Below are 18655 nucleotides of genomic sequence, written 5' to 3'. Positions count from 1 at the left end.
AAAACAAAACCAAATATATTAGTAATTACTCTAAATGTAAATGTACTGAGTTCTCTAGCTAAAAGACAGATTGTCAAATTGGGTTAAAAAAAACAACAACCATATCTCTCTATGTACTTGTTATAACAGATACACCTAAAATATAAAAACACAGACTAAAATTCAAAGAATGTAAATATACAATATAGGTAAATTCTAACCAAAAGAAAGCTGATTTAACTATATTTCTAGCAGACAAAATAACTTTTAGGCAGAAAGCATTCCTAGTCATCACAAAATAAGACCATTACAAAATAGTAAATGGATCATTTAACCAGGAAGGTATAACAATTCTAAACTGGAAAGCACCCAATAACACAGCTTTTAAAAATATATAAAAGCAAAATTTGACATATCCACAAGGAGATATTGACAAAATCATTATCATAGTAGGTATATTAACATACCTCCTCTAGTACTTGATAGTTCAAACAGACCCAAAAAGAACTTATGAAATATATAGAATATTTTGAACAGCACAACTAGCAGGCTGTCTTAATAGAAATAGGTAGGAAATTGCTCCCCCAAATTGGAGAGTAAACATTCTTTTCAAGCACACATGGAACATTTATAAAAACTGACCACACGCCAGGTCATAAAGTTAGACTCACAAATGTCTAAATGCAGTTAAGTTAGAAATCCGTTATAAAAAGATAATTAATTAAGGGGGAAAAACCATAAGTTCGGAAAATTTTTAAATGTACTTCTCAACAACTTGTGGGTCAAAGAGGAATTCATAGTAGAAATTAGAAAATCCTTAGAAATAAATGGTAATGAGAATACTATATCAGAACTGTAGGATGCAGCTAAAGTGGTACTGTGAAGGAAATCTATAGCAGTAGTGCTTACATCAGGAAATAACTAAGGCTCAAAATAATGAGCTAAGAACTTAGAAAATTAACAGAATAAACCTAAAGAAATGGAAGGAAATAATGAAGAGTAGAAATTAATGAAGTAAAAAAATATTTAATAGAGAAGATCAACAAAGCCAGAAGTTAATTATTTAAAAAGACTAATAGGGCTTCCCTGGTGGCTCAAAGGTTAAGAATCCGCCTGCCAATGCAGGGGACACAGGTTCAAGCCCTGAGATCCCACATGCCGCGGAGCAACTAAGCCCGTGCGCCACAACTACTGAGCCTGCGCTCTAGAGCCCACAAGCCACAACTACTGAGCCCACGTGCCACATCTACTGAAGCCCACGCACTCTAGAACCCATGCTCCACAACAAGAGAAGCCACTGCAATGAGAAGCCCACGCACAGCAAACGAAGAGTAGCCCCTCCTCGCCGCAACTAGAGAAAGCCCGTGCACATCAACGAAGACCTAACACAGCCAAAAATCATAAACAAAAATAAATAAATTTATTTCCAAAAAAGACTAATAAAATAGACTAACTTCTGGCAAGAGTAACCAGAACAAAAAAAGAGAGTGCAAATAATATTAAAAATGATAAGGGACTATAGCTAAATGTGCTACATATATTAAACAGATAAAGGTTTTAATAACTTTATGCCAATAAATATGAAAACTTAGATAAGATGAATAGATTCCTAGAAAAATACAATTCACCAAAACTGGCTAAAGAAGAAATAAAGAGCCTAAAAATCCTATATCCTGAACCTAAAATGGTGCTAAAAAAAATACAGTCTTTCCCAGAGCTGAGGCCATGGAGCTTATGATGAAGCTAACCATCAGAGGCTGGGTTGGGTCACACTGTGACCCGCATTCCAAAAAGTTGGTCAAGTTACAGATTTGTTTACTTCAAAGGTACTGCCTGTGTGATGAAGAGGAAGACTGGGACTCTTCAATTTAAAAAAATTACATTTAAGGGGGACTTCCCTGGCAGTCCAGTGGTTAAGACTCTGCACTCCCAATGCAGGGGGCATGGGTTCACTCCCTGGTTGGGGAACTAAGATTCTGCATGCCGCACGACATGCCCAGAAAAATAAATAAATAAAAAAAATTTTTAATTATATTTAACAACTTGATGCTTCATATTTCCTTTCTCTTACTGATATAGATATCACTGTTTTAGTATATTCCATCACCATTAAAAAAAACACACAATTGATTTAGGCCCCCATTATTTAAATCCTTATTTGGGATCATTAATTTATATTAATAGACTATGTACTGTCTTTTTCATTATGTACCTTCCCCAAAAGTTACTCTCAACTAGTGCTGCAAACTGTGAAGCAGATTTCTTAAATCATTTTGGGAAAGCATGGCAAAAGAGACAGCACTTTTCATTTTTTAGGGTAGAAAGTATGATTTTCTCTTCTCACTGATGTTCACTGAATATTTAACAATCATCTGTTGCATTCATAACATTTCTGCATCATTTATTCAAACACTCTTTCTCAAAACATTTATTGAGCAAATGCTTTTTTGCCAGGGGCTGAAATAGCCATAATATTATAGAAAGAGGAGGCTCAAGTCTATAAAACAATTTTTCTTTTTTTAATTTTTGGCCACACTGCCATGCAGGATCTTAGCTCCCCGACCAGGGATGGAACCCGTGTCCCCTTCAGTGGAAGCACGGAGTCTTAATCACTGGACCACCATGGAAGTCCCTATAAAACATTTAAGGGAGGAACTTCTCAAATTATTTGCCTATAGTCACCACCTGTAAATTCTCCCCAGCCAACATAAAGCCAAAATTACCAAAATAATGCTGCTAAAACCTGCCCTGGACCAACTGAGATAAGATAAAGATAACATTTTCAGTAATGGAAAGGCTGTGTGCTTTGGAATCACAGTTTATTGTTTATGGGACGTTTTGGATCTCCATGTTTTGGGGAAAAAATTGTAGGCTGTTAAATAATTCAATAAAAACCTTCATTTTGGGAATTCCATGGCAGTGCAGTGGTTAGGACTTGGCACTTCCACTGCTGGGAGCCCGGTTTCAATCCCTGGTCAGGGAACTAAGATCCTGCAAGCCAAACGGCCAAAAAAGAAAAAAACAAAACTTCATTTTACCTTTGTTAATTATAAATTAAACTTAACCTCAATTTTTTATATCCTAAAAATATATAGTCTATAATTTTTAAAAAAAATCTTATAACCATTAACAAATTTGAATGAACTTAACTTTCCTCAAAGCCAGCACCAGGTCCAGATGGCCTCAGCAGTGAATTCTTCTGAGTCAACAGTAAAACAAATAATTGAATTGTGGTATTGTCATACAGTGGAGTGCTAAACAGCAATGAAAATAAGCAAACTACAGCTGCATAGGTCCATATGAATAATTCTCAAAACAATGCTGAGTGAAAGAAGCAGAGAACTCATATACTGTGATTCCACTTATATAACATTCAAAAATAGGCAAAATAATAATTACATAAGTATACATAAATAGATGTTAAAACTATAAAGAAAAGCAAGAAACTAATTACCATAAAATTCAGATGTGTTTATGGGGAGTTAGGGGTGCAGTATGCGAGGAACATACAAAAGGATTTCTGAGGTACTAGCGTGTACTTAGTGTACTAAGGTACACTCTTAACCTGAGTGTTGGATACACAGGTGTTCTTTTTATTGTTACTCTTTAATTTCATTCCTAGGCATATACTCTGGAGAAATTCTTGCACTTGCAGAAGACATTTTATATACTCTTTTGTATATATGATATCTTTTTTAATTTATAAAGTTATTTATTCTATGCAAGAGGAATGTTGGATATGTATGTAGTACCGACATGGGGAAAACATCCAACACATATTAAGTATCAAGCATGTTATAGAACTCAATAAATCTGAACAATATACACTAAAATGTGAACACTGGCTACCTCTGGGATGATTTCCATTTCAAAATTATACATTCTGGAGTGTTCCAATATTTTGCAATAATCTCATTCACTTTTGTGGTCAAAAAACTAAAGTTTATTTTTGTATGTGTAAAAAAACTGTTTAAAATAGAGAAATACTTTTCTGGAAAGAGGGACTTTTTTTCCCTTTTGCAAACTGAAAAGAGTTCCCTGACAACACCCTGACTGTACAAAAGAGAATTTGTGAGGACAGAAGTTTCAAAATGGGAAGGGCTTCTAGACTTAGGTTCCTTCAATGGGGTAAAGAGTGAATGGGGTCTGGTCAGTCCCTCTGGCTTACCAGACTTTCCCAACCACAAAGCAAACCTGCTTGTCCCCTGCCATTCTCCACCCCCGGCTCAGGAGGGTGAATGGGGTCTTGGCCAGCTGCCTTCCAGTCCTGCCCCAACGTTCCAGGTTCCCAGCCGACTGAGCATCTGGCAGTTAAGCCAAAGGCCAACAATGTCCTGACTTCCTGAGTAAATACCTGTGAACAGAGAGAAGACATAGTGGGGTCAGAGCAAGGACTACACAACAAGGCAAAGAACAGAGCCAAGACGTGATAGGGGATAAGGAGAGCTCAGGAGATCTTGTTCTGGGCCATCCCGTGATTTTCCCTGTCTCCCTCCAGCCCCCAGAATTTTCCATTGCAACTGGTGGGGACTCGGGCTCTTGGGCTTGGAGAGACATGGCGAGGTGGAGCCCCAAAGAGTTCATTTCATCAAGGGGAAAGAAATTCCAGGCTTTTGCAGGTACTGTACCCTTTGTCTAGAACATTTTCCCTCCATCTTATCCTGGCTAGCTTCTGTTCATTCTTCAGATTTCAAATTATGGACCACTTCCTCTTGGAAGCCCTACCCAACTCCCACCACTGTACCTTCACCACCCTCCAAGAAGAGATCGGCGGCCTCTCTGCTGCCACAGCCTCTCCCTCCCTTAGCCAGCACTATCCCACTCTAACAGTTGTCTTTCCCACTGGAATTTTAACTTCCTGAGGTCAGGGACCATGACATGACTGTCTTACCACTGTGTATCTCTAGTACCTGGATACTCCAAAAGTACTCAGAAAACGTTTTGATAAATGGATGAATAAAATGAAGGAAAGGCAGAGAGGGCAAGTGACAAAGAATCTTTCCACTTGTCTGGAGTGTGGTTCTAAGCAGCCTATGGGAGGAGCCTCCAAGGCAAAGAAAGCTGCAGGAGGCTTTATCCTCCCTTCCTCTCCTCCCTGCTCCTTCCCGTTCTTTTATCATTGTGCCCTCCCCTTCCCCACCTCCCATCCCTTCCAGTTTGGTGTGAGCTTGAGCTCCCTCTACTGGCCAGACTTCAGTGCCACAGGGAGCCAAGCCCATGAACCCTCGCTTGTTTCCTTCTTTCCTCTGGAGAGACTCTGCTACCCCCTCCCCCACTAGGGGGTTCAGGAGGGACTGGAGCATGTAGAGAAAACAGGGCTGTTCAGCACACTGGAGCTTTCCAAGGTCTGAGCCCGCACCTCCCCATCCTCAACACCAGGAACATTTTCCTCACACCCTTACCTCACGCTCAGTTTCCTGGAGCCCCAACTCCATACCAGCTAATTCACAGAGATGTTGATTTCCGGAGCCTATGGCTGATACATCAGCTCTGACTATGGAACAGAGATCCCAAGATGAGTTGGGAACAGAAAGACAAAAGGCTGAGACAGATAGCAGAGAAAAAGGAATCCAGAGAGTGAAAGGATATAAACCCACATTAAGACAAAGATCAGGACTTTGTCCCCAGGCCTTTCCACCCACCCTGGGCTCATATGAAGAAAAAATTTCCCTCGCTCCTTCAGTGTGCCTATGTTAATACAGAACAAAGAGGAATAATTGTGTTGATCAGATCTTCAGACTTAACAGAGATATTACACTTTAGGGGCAACTCCTGGAGAAGTCCTCTCTCCCACACCCCTGCCCTGTTCTCCTGAGAGGGCCCATCCTGGAGCTCACATCTTCATTGTCACTTCCACTGAATGAGTACTCTGGCTCCAGCCCCTTCTCAGTGATGCTTCTCTCCTCTGGCATCGGCTTATCCAGCCAGAGGAGTTCCTGTGGTGAGAAGACCCACTCCAATGCTTTTCGGACCCCCACCAGGTCTAGCAACTGTAGGGATAGAAACAAAGCCAAGGGCTGTCAGCAATAGCCATGTCTCTTAACTTCCTCAGTGAGTAAGAACAAAGCCAGAATCCACTTACATTATCACCTTACTGAGTAACAAAAGTGCCAGCCTTGCCTCTCCCAGGTCTTCAGTTTTCTTCTGGGCTTTATATCCCTACCTGTGGCTGATCAGCCCAAAGAGATTGGGAAAGGAATTGAACCAGGTATCCCAGGTCTAGCCCATCTGTAGTCATCTCTTGGCCATCTTTCTTTGTCCTAGGATTCCCAACCAGGCAGAGCCAAGGCAAGTGACAGAGGGTAGATTCTTCCTCTCATTCAGGCCTTGGCCACCCTCTCAGGCTGAGTCTCCTGGGAGCCATCAGGACACCACCCAACTCTGCCCCGAGTAACCATGAGGAAGATGATGGCTGCAGGGGTAGACTTGATTATCCAAAGCAGACCCAGGCAGGCAAGTTGGATGGCTGTGAAGAAGTGGACCCTCCTCAGAGGCACATGCCGCAAGAGCAGAAGGTCCGGCTGGTGCTTTGCTGGCATCAATAATAGCTGCACCCTCTTTGTGAACTGGGGGAACAAGAGGAGGAGGAAAGCAGTGTACTCAGGTAGCCTGGAGGGTGTCACTGTTAGCTATCCAAGCCCAGTGTTGGGAATGGTCAGAAGGCTCCCTTGGTCCCCTCCCCAACCACAGCGTGGCAGCAGAGTCCCTGTGGCCAGGAGAGGCAGGAAAAGAGGAGAGGAGGGGAATTGGCAAATGCAGGCAGGAGGTACCAGCGGGAAAGAAAAGGAGAAGAGTGGGGTTACTTGGTGATTTTAATGGACTCATCTGGATGCTGCTAATTGCTGTCACCCCCATGTATAGGAAGATGCCATAGAGCAGAGGCATTGGGATGAATTGGTAGAGAGAAGTGGAGAGCTGGCAAAGTAGTTCACCTCTGCCAGCTGCCCAGATACCCACCCCCCCCCAGGCTCCAACCCCAGCATCCAGCCTCCAGCATGTAAGCTACACACTTTGTATTGCCTGCTTTCATTGAAGCTTCACATCAATCAGATGGAGTAAATTCTATAATTTTCTCCATTTTACAGACCAAGAAATTGGATTTCAGAGAGGCTAAGTAACTGGCCCATTACCTCTCTTACCACTCTTCTCTCTCACATTCCTCTCTGCTCTCTCTGTTCCTGCTATACTGGCTCCCTTTCCTTTCCTCACTTTGTCCAAATTTACTTCTACCCCTTGCAAGGCCTTTTGCTTTGCTATTCCCTCCACTTATGTTTCTCTTTTTTTCCCCCCGACCAGGGATTAAACCTGGACTGCCAGAGAATTCCCTATTCCCTCCACCTAAAATGCTCTTCCCTGACATCCCTCTCACTACTCACGCTTCTCACTACTCATGTCATGACACCCCAGAAACCAGCCAATCTAAAGTAGACCCCTGGGGACTTCCCTGGTAGCTGAGTGGTTAAGTATCCACCTGCCAATGCAGGGGACATGGGTTCGAGCCCTGGTCCGGGAAGATCCCACATGCCACAGAGCAACTAAGCCTGTGTGCCACAACTACTGAGCCTGCACTCTAGAGCCCGCGAGCCACAACTACGGAGCCCATGTGCCACAACTACTGAAGCCCGTGTGCCTAGAGCCCGTGCTCTGCAAAAAGAGAAGCCACCGCAATGAGAAGCCCACATACCACAATGAAGAGTAGCCTCTGCTCGCCGCAACTAGAGAAAGCCTGCACGCAGCAACGAAGACCCAATGCAGCCAAAAATAAATAAATAAATTTATAAATAAATAAATAAAGTAGACCCCTGGTGCTCTTAATCACCTTACCCTCTTTTATTTTTCATAGAAGTTATCACTATCTGAAATTATCCTAGTTTATAGCTTTAATTGTTTTTATCTGTCTCCTCTCACCAGAATGCAGGATATGGATGATCTGTTTTGATCACCACTATATCCCCAGTCCCTGGAACAGTGCTTGGCACATGGCTTATGCTCGGTAAAAATCTGCTGAATGAGAGTCACCTAGTTAGTCAGCGGCTGATCCGGTCCATCTGGCTCTTTCAACTACTCTCCTCTCACCCAGCCTCCGTGACCTTTCCCTCCGCTAACCTCTTGTCGTCCTGCCTGTGACTCCTTGACTGCTTTGCTGTCTTGGCTTGTTGAACCTTTCTGCTGTTACTTGTTGCTTAATTTTTATTCATGTGTATGTGTTGCTGACAGGGGCTTGGTTCCATATTCTTCTTCAATATTACTCCCCTGCCCACCCCCTTCTCCCAGGTGCCTCGCAGAGCCTTGCACACAGTAGGTGTTTATAAACATCTGGTGAGGGAGAAGTGAAGGGGTTTTGCCCCAAAGTTTTTCTGGGTTGTGATGATCACACTCTTAGTCTAAGGCTCATTGAGAGTCTGGAGCAAGGGTAGTGCTTGGGCCCTGGGGATGGTGGCATGTCTGCACCCTGCTCCACTGGGTAGAAAGCCTACTGGGTCAGAGTTTGGGTTCTCAGATAGATCTGAGAAACTAGGTCTCTTGGTGGTCTCTTGTAAGTTCCTTAACCTCTTTAACCTTCAGGTTCCTTGCTGTTAAAGTGCATATGCCTCTCAGCGGTAATGTGAGGATTAAATGAGACTATGTATGGAGAAAATGTAACACAGTGCCCAGCATGTGGTAAATGTTCAGCCAATGTCAGTTCTTCCTATATTTATTATTGTTACTGCCCTGCCCCCGATGCTGGCTTGTCTAAGGTGCCTTGAGTATAGGTGCCAGGAAGATGGAGATTCTTGTGAGGATGAACACCTCCAGGCCCGTCGGCCTCTGCTCTCTGTGGGGAAAGGAGGAGTTAGCTAGGGTCTGGGAGAGCCCCTGGGGTGCCCAGGCTGGGCACGCTGGCCAAACATCACAACAGACCCTGGCAGGAGGGAAGCGGAGGGATCCCCCGACAGTAACCTGGCAGGGAGGGGACCTTAGCTTGGTGTGAAAAGTTGGCAGAGAGGAAGGGACAGGTCACTTCAATACGGGGGTCCCAGTCCTCTTCAGCAGCTCAAGCTCAGGGCTGCTCTTTGTTGTCATCTTTTATTTTTTTTATTTTATTTTTTTTTTTATTTTTGGCTGCATTGGGTCTTCATTGCGGTGCACGGGCTTCTCGTTGCGGTGGCTTCTCTTGTTGCGGAGCACGGGCTCTAGGCGCGTGAGCTTCGGTAGTTGTGGCGCGCGGGTTTAGCTGCTCCGCGGCATGTGGGATCTTCCTGGCCCAGGGCTTGAACCCGTGTCCCCTGCATTGGCAGGCAGATTCTTAACCACTGTGCCACCAGGGAAGCCCCTCATCTTTTATTTTGATGGAAAATTAGCGATTTTTATACTAACATAAACACTTCTACTTCATAATTTGCAAAGTTGATTTCACATACTTTCGACAGTTAGACTGTGTTTCCAACAAAATTGTTTTTGTGATGGTTACTTTGTAATATCAATGAGGTGCTTCTACACTGAGTGGGGATTATTAGGTAGCACCTCATCCTTGCTCAGCCCTGGCTGCCTCCACACTCATATCCATGATGCTCCTCTGGAGGCCCCTCACAGTCTCATGGCTGAAGGAGGAGAGGGGAAGACCTGACTCACCCACCTCAGAGCCCAGAACCCACCCATTCACCCCACAGCAGCACTCATGGGGCACTGAGAGAGCCCTCTGGAGTCACCAGCTTACATTTTTTTTTCTTCTTTTTTTTTGCCGTATGCAGGCATCTCACTGCTGTGGCCTCTCCCGTTGAGGAGCACAGGCTCCGGACGCACAGGCTCAGTGGCCATGGCGCACGGGCCCAGCCGCTCTGCGGCATGTGGGATCTTCCCGGACCGGGGCACGAACCCGTGTCCCCTGAATCGGCAGGCGGACTCTCAACCACTGCGCCACCAGGGAAGCCCACCAGCTTACAATTTAAGCTGCCCAAATAACTCTGCCCTGTACCCAATACCCCACCTTGCTGCCCACGTCTCATTCCAGCCTCCTGAATACTGGCCTCACCTGATGCCCAGGAAGCTGGGAGCCTCCCCTGGGGCACAGGCTCTGCTCTCTCTCCAAAGACTGTCCATGTGGGCCAGGGAGATGACAGTGGCTGAGACATACCAGGGCAGCCCAAGAGCTGATGTAAGCAGCATCAGCACGGACACACAGAGGAGGTCCAGGTGGAAGCCAGCTCCCTTCTGCAGATAGCGGTGGGGCAATGAGGATGAAGCTAGCCCAGATCTGGGCCCTCTGTCTTCTGGGGTGGGAAAGGGGGAGCCTGGACCCCACCCTGGAGCTCCTGTCCCTTGGGCTAGGGACCTAGGGTCTTACCCAGCAGGCCTTACCCGCAGTCTATATTCGGTGCGGTTGAGGATGACCCCTGTGATCTGCTGGTCCATGAAGATGAGGATAGACAATAGCAGGGCAGGCAGGGCGGCTGCCACACTCAGCCACCAGGGGTTGGCTCCAAAAGGTAACACTAGCCAGCCATGTCCAGGGAGTGTGGGCTAGGGAAGGGCAGTCCATGGACAGGTTGGAGAGGGTATCTCAAGAGCACCTCACCTGCACACTCCAGCCTTGTCACTCTTCCACAACTCCCCCCCTCATCCTCCCCACCCCCTCCCCGCATGCTCTAAGACACTGAATGCTAGGTGGGAGCAGTCTGTATGTGCACAGCTGGTTCAAAGCATCCCAGTGCAAGGATGGCAGAGGGCAGAAGGCGGGGGACCAGCCTAGGGGTTAGGCTGGAGCTAGGGGCTTTGGACTTTGGTTCTCAGGCTCCTTCCCTCCCTGCAAGAGGAGGAGGTGGTGGAAGAGGCCCGCCCACACTTCTTGATGTACAGAGAGCTTCTCCCTAGGCACCCTGCACCCCCATCCAGCGCTGGGCAACTCAGGTTCACACCTGCCTTGATCTGGGGCAGGGGCAGGGCTGGGTGTGTCTGAGTCTGCTCTGATTACAAGCGTCTGGTGCGGGGGAGGGCCCCAGTGCTGCCTTGGGTTCTGAGCCCCTGAGGCTGCCTCAGTTGGAGCCCCCGTGCTCTCCTGCCGTGAGGGAAGCTGGAGGGGAGGTCTCCAAATGCACAGGCAAAGTTTAGGTGCTAAGTCAGTGCTGAGCCTTGTCCTGTGTACTGTCGTGCCCTGGGCAGGGAGCTCCAGCTTTACTGGATCAGAGCAGGCAATCGTGGGTGCCAAGAAGAGTTTGGGGAGTAGTGTAGTGGGTAGGGCCATGCCAAGAGTAGGGAGAACATGTAACAACAATAGCTAGCATTTATTGAGGTCTTGGTATGTGCCAGTCCCAGAAATGTGATAGTGCTATGCACTATGATCTTCTGTGAATCTCAAAACAACCTATGAGGTAGAAACTATGGTAGTTTATTATTTCCATTTTATAGATGAAGAAATTGAGGCTCAGAATGCGGGTTAACTTCCCTAAGTCACACAGCTAGGAAGTGACAGAAGTGGAACTCAGACCTAGGGCTGGCTGACCAGAACCCATTCTTTTAACCCCTTACCTATAATAGTAGCTACCTATTCTGTGCTTGCTATGTGTCTGGCACACGATGTGTCCTCACAACAACTCTGTGAGACCATTATTATACTATTTCTATTTTATGAGTGAGAAAACAGAAGACTAGAGAAGAAGTATGGGATCTATTCATCTTCCTCTTCTAGGGTCCTTTCTGTTGGCCCTGCTTTGCCCTCTGCCCTCCACCCCCAGCTCTCACCTTGAACTCTCTGGGCACCGTGAGCTTCGGCATGGGTAGGCCCAGGAAGGCATCGAGGCCACAGCCCAGCAGGATGGCCAGGACTGAGAAGAAGTCACCCAGCATGTTGCACACCTGGCCACCCAGCAGACACTCAGTCAGGTTCAGGCCACCATCCCCTTCCTTCTGCCCCCTTTCCCATTTGCAGACAGGGCCCGAGGCCAAGAGCCAGTTCTCTCCCACAGAAAGAGAGGTGACACTCACCATGGAGGGGAAGAAGCGGCTGGTCTTTACGTGCTTGAGGGCCATGGCAAAGAGGAAGGAAGTAACGAAGACGAGAATGGAGAAGAAGGCAATGTCTGGGACTGTATGACAGCCGGGCCCATGAGGATGGCCTCCCTGCCGGGCACACTCAGGTGGGGACAGCAAGGATGCATTGACCAGGCCTAGGTCTTGTGTGGAGAGGTGGTCCTGGATGGGGTTATAGGCAGTGAAATAAATGTCCACTGATGTCCAATGAGACTGAGTACACAAGATAGGAGATCTGCAGCCATAGCAAATGGCTGGGCCTCAGTGACCTATGAGGGGTGGGAAGAGCCTGGAACTACTGACTTCTTTGGTCTCCACCCTTTCTTTCCCGGGCCCTCCCAGGAACAGGCCCTCACCACGCTGAAGATGTCATCTCTGTCTTTTGGCTTTGTGCTTGTCCACTGAGACTCATTTCCTGGAAGGAGAGAAGAATTCAGGTGGGGACTTCCCTGGTGGCACAATGGTTAAGAATCTGCCTGCCAGTGCAGGGGACCCAGGTTTGATCCCTGGTCTGGGAAGATCCCACATGCCGTGGAGCAACTAAGCCCATGCGCCACAACTACTGAAACTGCGCTCTAGAGCCTGCGAGCCACAGCTACTGAGCCCGCGAGCCACAACTACTGAAGCCTGTGCGCCTAGAGCCCATGCTCCACAACAAGAGAAGCCACCGCAATGAGAAGCCCACGCACCGCAACAAAGAGTAGCCGCCGCTTGCCGCAACTAGAGAAAGCCCGCGCGCAGCAACGAAGACCCAACGCAGCCAAAAATAAATAAAAAATAAATACATTTATTAAAAAAAATTAAAAAAGAATTCAGATGATTTTTCCTCCCCTGGAACCTTCTGTAGCCCAAATCAGGAGCCTAATTTCACTGGTCCAGCTGAACCAGACAGTTCTTAGTTCTGACTCATCTGTCTGCTGACTCTGATCACTACCAAGTCTGTCCTCAGGAAATTGCCTCATGCCCTTGTCGCTTCAAATTCCCTACCTATCTGTAACCCAGGTGCCCGGCACAGGGCAGACACCCAACAAATGGATGAGCACACAAATCTGTGTGTTTCCACTGGGGCCAGAATTAGTCTTGTTCATGCCTAGTACAGAGTCTGGAACTCTTGAGAGGACACGTCTTCCTCAATCCTGGTCCATGTGGAGGTAAATGTGCAAGTGTAATACTCCAAGCTCCTCTCCACCCAGTCAGTAACTTGGCCCAGGAGAAGAGCAGTGATTTATTTGATTGGTGAGTTTGGGAGAAGAAGCTGGGCATGCCTGGCCCTGCCCCTTCCTCTCCCTCTCTGGGGAGTAAGCTGCCTGCACCCTGCGTGCATTTAGCTCTGCTCCTCTAGGGTGAGACAGTCCCTGTCCAGTGCAGCCATGACTGGGTGGGTAAGTTGATCCAATTTTGGTTTCATCATTAGGAAGCCCATACACCCATAGATACAACAATGTCCTTCTCTCAGCACTGGCAGAAATAAAGATATTGGGTCTGCTCTGTTGACTTATTTTTCATCTGACTCAGAACCAGAATAGGGAAGAGTGCTGCTGGTTACTGGGTAAGTACTCAGCATTTTGCTGAACTTAACTAAGGGGGACAGTATGGGGACAACCCTTCCTGCATCCTCCCTTATTTTGCCAAGCTCCCTATTTTCCTCGCCCACCTCCTGGGTCTGTGTACTGGCAGCCATAGGCAGGAGAGCCAGGTCTCTGGATGGGATAGGCATGGGTCAAGGTCAGCATTTTGCCCATGGCATCATAAATGAAGACGAGGCTGATAAGAGCACAGAAGCCTTCCTCGGTGAAGCGGGTACAGTAGCGCACCAGCACGCTGGGCTCCGTGGCCACCAGCACCAGGCAGAAGGTGGCTACCCAGATGCCCACCCACAGGCAGAAGGGCAGGTAGTCCAGGCTGTGATCTCTGGGGGATGAGAGACAGGCAGGGCTTGGAAGTGCCCATTCTGCTCCCAACCTAATCCAGGTCAGGTGCCCCTGGAGCCAGTTTCCACCCTCCCCTATTGACCCAGCTGAGACCAGGCTGAGGGTGTGCTAGTGAGGGTCAGGTGAGGTGGGGGAGTTCTCCTACCTGCTGAAGGAGAAGAGCAGGTGTTCAAAGACTAGCACTGGCCCGGTGCTGCTGAGGATGGTGAGGGGCTGGCCGGCCATCAGGCAGAAGGCAGCTCCAGTCAGTGCCGTGCCCAGGAAGCTTTCCAGCACCCGCTAGAAGCCAACAGTGGGCCCTGTCAGCACAAGACCCTGGATTCCTCAGCCCAGGAACCCAAGCTTCCGAGGAGTCTCCTCAGCCCAGCCATAGACCCAGAGGAGGGGGAAGGGCATGGCTGGTGGAACACCAAAGCTACGCCTACTCCCCACACGCCCACCTCCGCCCCCCACCTGAGCACCGTCGGTGGCTTCTGCCAGCAGACCCCCGAAAGTGATGGCGTTAGTGACGGTAACCAGGTAAATGTAGAGCACGGCCGAGAAGCACTGGGGGTGCAGGGCGTCCAAGAAGTCTTTGGGGTACCACGAGGCCTTCTGGCGCACGTCCTGGACAAGGAGCCTCCCGCCCGTGGGTCATCAGTGATCCAGGTTCCCGCATCCCACGTCCCTGGGGCCAGGTGAGCCTCCCTCGCCCCCCCACAGTGAGCGCACACCTCGGGGCCCGTGTGACTCCTCTCCCCGCCCAGGACAGCTACCCTCGCTCCCACCCCAGCTCTACTCACCTGCCAGTCCGCCGCAACTCCGGGCTGGCCGCGTGCAGCCCGCGGCTGTGCCTGTCCTCAACCGGGGTCCTTCGCCGGGCAGAGGGACCCTTGGGCTCCCACAGTTGCGAGGGGAGCCTGAGGACAAGGGGAACCCGAGTTGGCTGAGGATCCCCGATCAGACCACAACTCGGCGCCGGAGTTCGCGGCACCCTGCCCCCTGGCGGCGGCTCGTGTCTCTGCTGGCTGGGGGCGCGGCTCTGACCGCGGAGACCTGGGCCTCATTTCAACAAGGCCCAGATCACATTCTGACCTTCTAACAAGAGTGAAAGCCAGGCTCCGGCAGGGGAAGGTTCAAGGTCTCGCAGCGACAGAGTGGTCCAGCAGAACTCAGGTCTGCTCCTTTCCTGTCCCCTCCCCTACCCCACTGCCCCTCCTCAACAGTGGAACTGGACCCAAGGCCTTTGGGGAAGGATCTCTATGGCATGGTGACCCCCAGATACCTTTTGTGCTCAGAAGGCAGACATTTAGGCGGGGTAATCTGAGCTGTTGGGTCCCTTCGACCTAGAGGGAGCACTGTCACCTCCTCTAGGAAAGCATCCAGGGCTGCCAGAAGGTCATGAAAGTTGGTGGCCCACCGAACTGACCACTGGAATTGCTGGGGATAGGAGCACAGAGGGGCACTAAATACAGATCTGCACCCTTACATGCATTTTCACAGTTTCAAAACTAGACACAAGTCACATAGGCAAGACGAGTCATTCAAGCATTTATTCACGCATGCATGCATTCAGTGAGTATCTGTGCGTGCCTCCTGTGTGCCAGCCCTGTGCTAGGTAAGGGGTGGAGGTGTGGTGGTAGCCAAGGGAACTTCAGTCCTCATACTCACAGACATGAAGCCACACTCTGCTTCACTGCTGTACTGATCACACGTAGAGAGTCCATATACTCACTGACACAAGCGCACACACACGTATACAGACACACATGTGCCTGCCCAGCTCACCGGGTCACTGAGGAGGATGGCCACTGCCTGGCCCATCTCATGGTGGCCCCTTCCCTGTGTGGGAGGGCCAAGGAGGAAGGCAGAAAAACCTGAGGAAGGAACCAGGTCCCAGAGAGAGAGTCAGAGGCTGCTATCTCACAGGGCAGCCCTTGCCTCTGACCTCACTACCAACCCCCTATACACACTCCTGAGCACACCTTCTTTGCAGCGCTGACTGCCACCCCTCCCTGAGTACCAGTCCCCATCCCCACCCCCAGAGAACTGGACCCAAAAACCTCCTAATCCCCTCGCAGGTAAAGGCCTTCTCTGGGCTCCAGGATATCCAACCCCCACTCAGCAGCCTCACCTGCTGGGGAGGGGCACCTCAGTAAGGGGCCCCAGAACCACTAGATCCCGCAGTCGCACAAAGACCCCCATTGGCTGTTCCAGGAAGCCTAGCTCTCCTGCCAGCACAGCCCCTGCTTCAGCCCCTGGTAGGAACTTCTGTCTCAGAGGGTTCTGATACTGGGTTGGGGTTCAAGGAGACAGAGGATGAAAGGTTATTCAGGGAAGGGGATGTTGGCAGGATCTTGACTGAAGAGGAGTCCAGTGGAGGGTGGACCTCTGTTAATCCCTAACTCCTCTCCCAGCCCTGCCCAAGGAAGTGCCACAAACCTGTTCCTTCAGGGGGGCTTCCTCCTCGTAAGAAGCCTCTCTTGGACGAGCAGATCCTACAAAACAGGATTATGCAGTGATTACGAGCACAGGCTTTTGGGGTGGATCTACCAGGGCTCCCTGACCAGCTTTGCCAAGTTGTGAAAACTGGAGCACAACTTTCCCCTCTGCTTCTCAGTTTTCTCATCACTAAAATGGGGATAACTGTGGTATTACCTCCCAGGGTGGTTGTGAAGATTAAGTAAGATACTGTGCGTGGACCTCTGGCACAGTGCCTACCAAGACCATCCCTTCACAGAGCTCTGGCTGTGGTGATTCTAGCCCCTCCATTCTTCTCCCCTCACTACTACCCCAGCTTCTTCTCACTCATGAGTCCTGGGTTGAGGTCCAAGCTGAGGTTAGGCCACTCTTGGTCCAGGAAGGTGCAGGGGAGATCTGGGACCCTCCCACCCCAGGGTTTTTGGTCTTGGGCCCAGGGAGGGGCCTCTCACCTCAGCAGGGGCTGGTGCCTGTGGCCTGGATGAGGTGTGGGGGTCTCTCAGCTGCCCTCTCAGCTCTGGGCTCAGCGACTCCACTCTGGTCACCTGCTCTGGAGAACAGAGGTGGGGCTCCCACCCTTTCCTGCGAACTCCCTGCCCCTGAACTCTCCCCTTTGCCCTCTGCTCAGGTCCCTTTCCCTTCTGAGAGTCTAGGGTACGCAGGGGCCAGTGGACTTTCTCTTCACTCTGCATTTCTATCTCTCCCCTGTGACGGGGATGGGTAATCCCCCAGGGTGGGGCGGGGTGGGCTCTGGAGAATTCCAAAACTTTGTGGGGGAAATCTTATAGAAATGGCATGGATGCCCAGGCCCTCCCAGCAAAGGGTCACAGCATACCCACGAGCTCCAGGAGGCTCTGAGCTGGACAGTCCAGCAGGACAAGGCCCTTGGCCATCAGGCTGCAGAGCTTCTGGAGGCTGGGCAGTGCCACGGTGGGCACGGGGGGGGGGGGCGCTCCACCTGCCTGCACCCACTTCCAACTTCTCCTCAAACAGCACCCACCTGTGGTGAAGAGGGGCAGATAATGTTACTGAGGGCATCTCTCCCAGGTTCAGGAATGGGGACACAGGAGAGCCAGGGAAAGTGAGACAGTGGGGAAGCTGTGGGCCCAGTGGTACAGAGTATGCCCCTCCCGGGCAGTCAGCCCTCATCTTGGGTCTTGGGGAACTCAAAACCAGACTGCAGGGAAGGCTGAGCGCCATAGAGGGTGAGGGTCTGAAATGGGGAACACAGGAAGGAACTCCTGATTGGGGGTGAGAATACCACGCCACACACAGGAAGAGCTGGGAGTCATGGAGGAGGCCCCAGTGGGGGAAGGGGAAGGGCCCCGTAAAACTGGCCTGGGTCCCACTCATCTGCCTGTCTCTCTCCACTCCAGTGCCTGGGGCCAGCCCAGCAGCTCATTCAGCTGAATGAAAGGCAGAGGGTCCTTGGGTACCCCCTGTTCCCTGCTGTCTGTGTCTAAGGGGCCGTCAGGGCTGGGGCCAGAGCCAGGGCCACTGTCCAGCTCTCCTGTGGGTATATTTTCACAAGCACTGGAGACTTCAAACTCCTCCTGGCCTGGCAGCTTCATCTCGGTGAGGCTTGCACAGACTCTCAGGGACCGGTGTGTTCCTAGGTTCTGAGGCCAGGGGCCCGCTGGCTGGCTGCATTTATAATGCACCCCGCATGCAGCACAACACAAACAGCAAGGCCTACCGACTCCAGAGCCAACCAGTCACCTCCTCCCCTGCTTGTTTTCCCCATTCTCTGCTAGCCTGAGAGTGTGAGGCTAGCTTGACCTTTCCCAGGCTCTCCAGAAATGCCCAACCTGGGGCAAAATGGCGGTGCGCATTTCCCGTGGGATCTGGTCTGACCCCACTGCATTTTGTATAAATTAACAGGAATACATCGCTGGCTTGGGTCTTAGGACTGACCCCCAGATTATACTACCCACTACTCTGTATCAAATACAAACACCAGATACCGTGGACTGTTTTGAGTGTCACCAACACACCCTGAGGGCACTCATTTGGACAAACAGAGACCTAATAAATAACTGGGTCTATAGAAGTCAAGCAGGCTAAGGGAGAAGGGAGATAGCAGGCAGAGGCCCTGCCCACTAAATGGGCTGATGATGGAAGGTGGAGGCAGTTCATGAAGAACAGATGCCTGAGTCTTAAATTCCTTTGTCTAACAACACCTGGAAACTTCCTAATTTAGCTGTGTGCCTGGGGTCCGCCTCTCTAACTCAGCCCCGCCGTGAGGATGGAGGAGCCAGCTAGGGTGTGCGTGTGGAGGA

The 18655-nt window shown here is 49.8% G+C and overlaps 1 protein-coding gene across 1 annotated transcript; it reads right to left on the bottom strand.

The window, feature by feature from the left end:
• Positions 1 to 5419: 5419 nt before the first annotated feature.
• SLC4A9 (solute carrier family 4 member 9) lies at positions 5420 to 17947 on the bottom strand. The gene is given in 25 exon segments (XM_065875618.1): positions 5420 to 5473; positions 5817 to 5969; positions 6375 to 6549; positions 6809 to 6875; positions 8724 to 8794; positions 9992 to 10170; positions 10318 to 10479; positions 11698 to 11811; positions 11941 to 12128; position 12304; positions 12342 to 12400; positions 13640 to 13896; positions 14062 to 14195; positions 14370 to 14535; positions 14699 to 14815; positions 15181 to 15335; positions 15684 to 15758; positions 15760 to 15772; positions 16030 to 16187; positions 16338 to 16393; positions 16829 to 16876; positions 16879 to 16926; positions 17212 to 17323; positions 17325 to 17379; positions 17733 to 17947. Coding segments are annotated over 25 exon segments (2832 nt in total).
• Positions 17948 to 18655: the final 708 nt, after the last annotated feature.

The sequence above is a fragment of the Phocoena phocoena genome, chromosome 3 (genome assembly GCF_963924675.1).
Source record: "Phocoena phocoena chromosome 3, mPhoPho1.1, whole genome shotgun sequence".
Taxonomy (NCBI): domain Eukaryota; kingdom Metazoa; phylum Chordata; class Mammalia; order Artiodactyla; family Phocoenidae; genus Phocoena; species Phocoena phocoena.
This window is presented reverse-complemented; position numbering and strand designations above follow the sequence as displayed.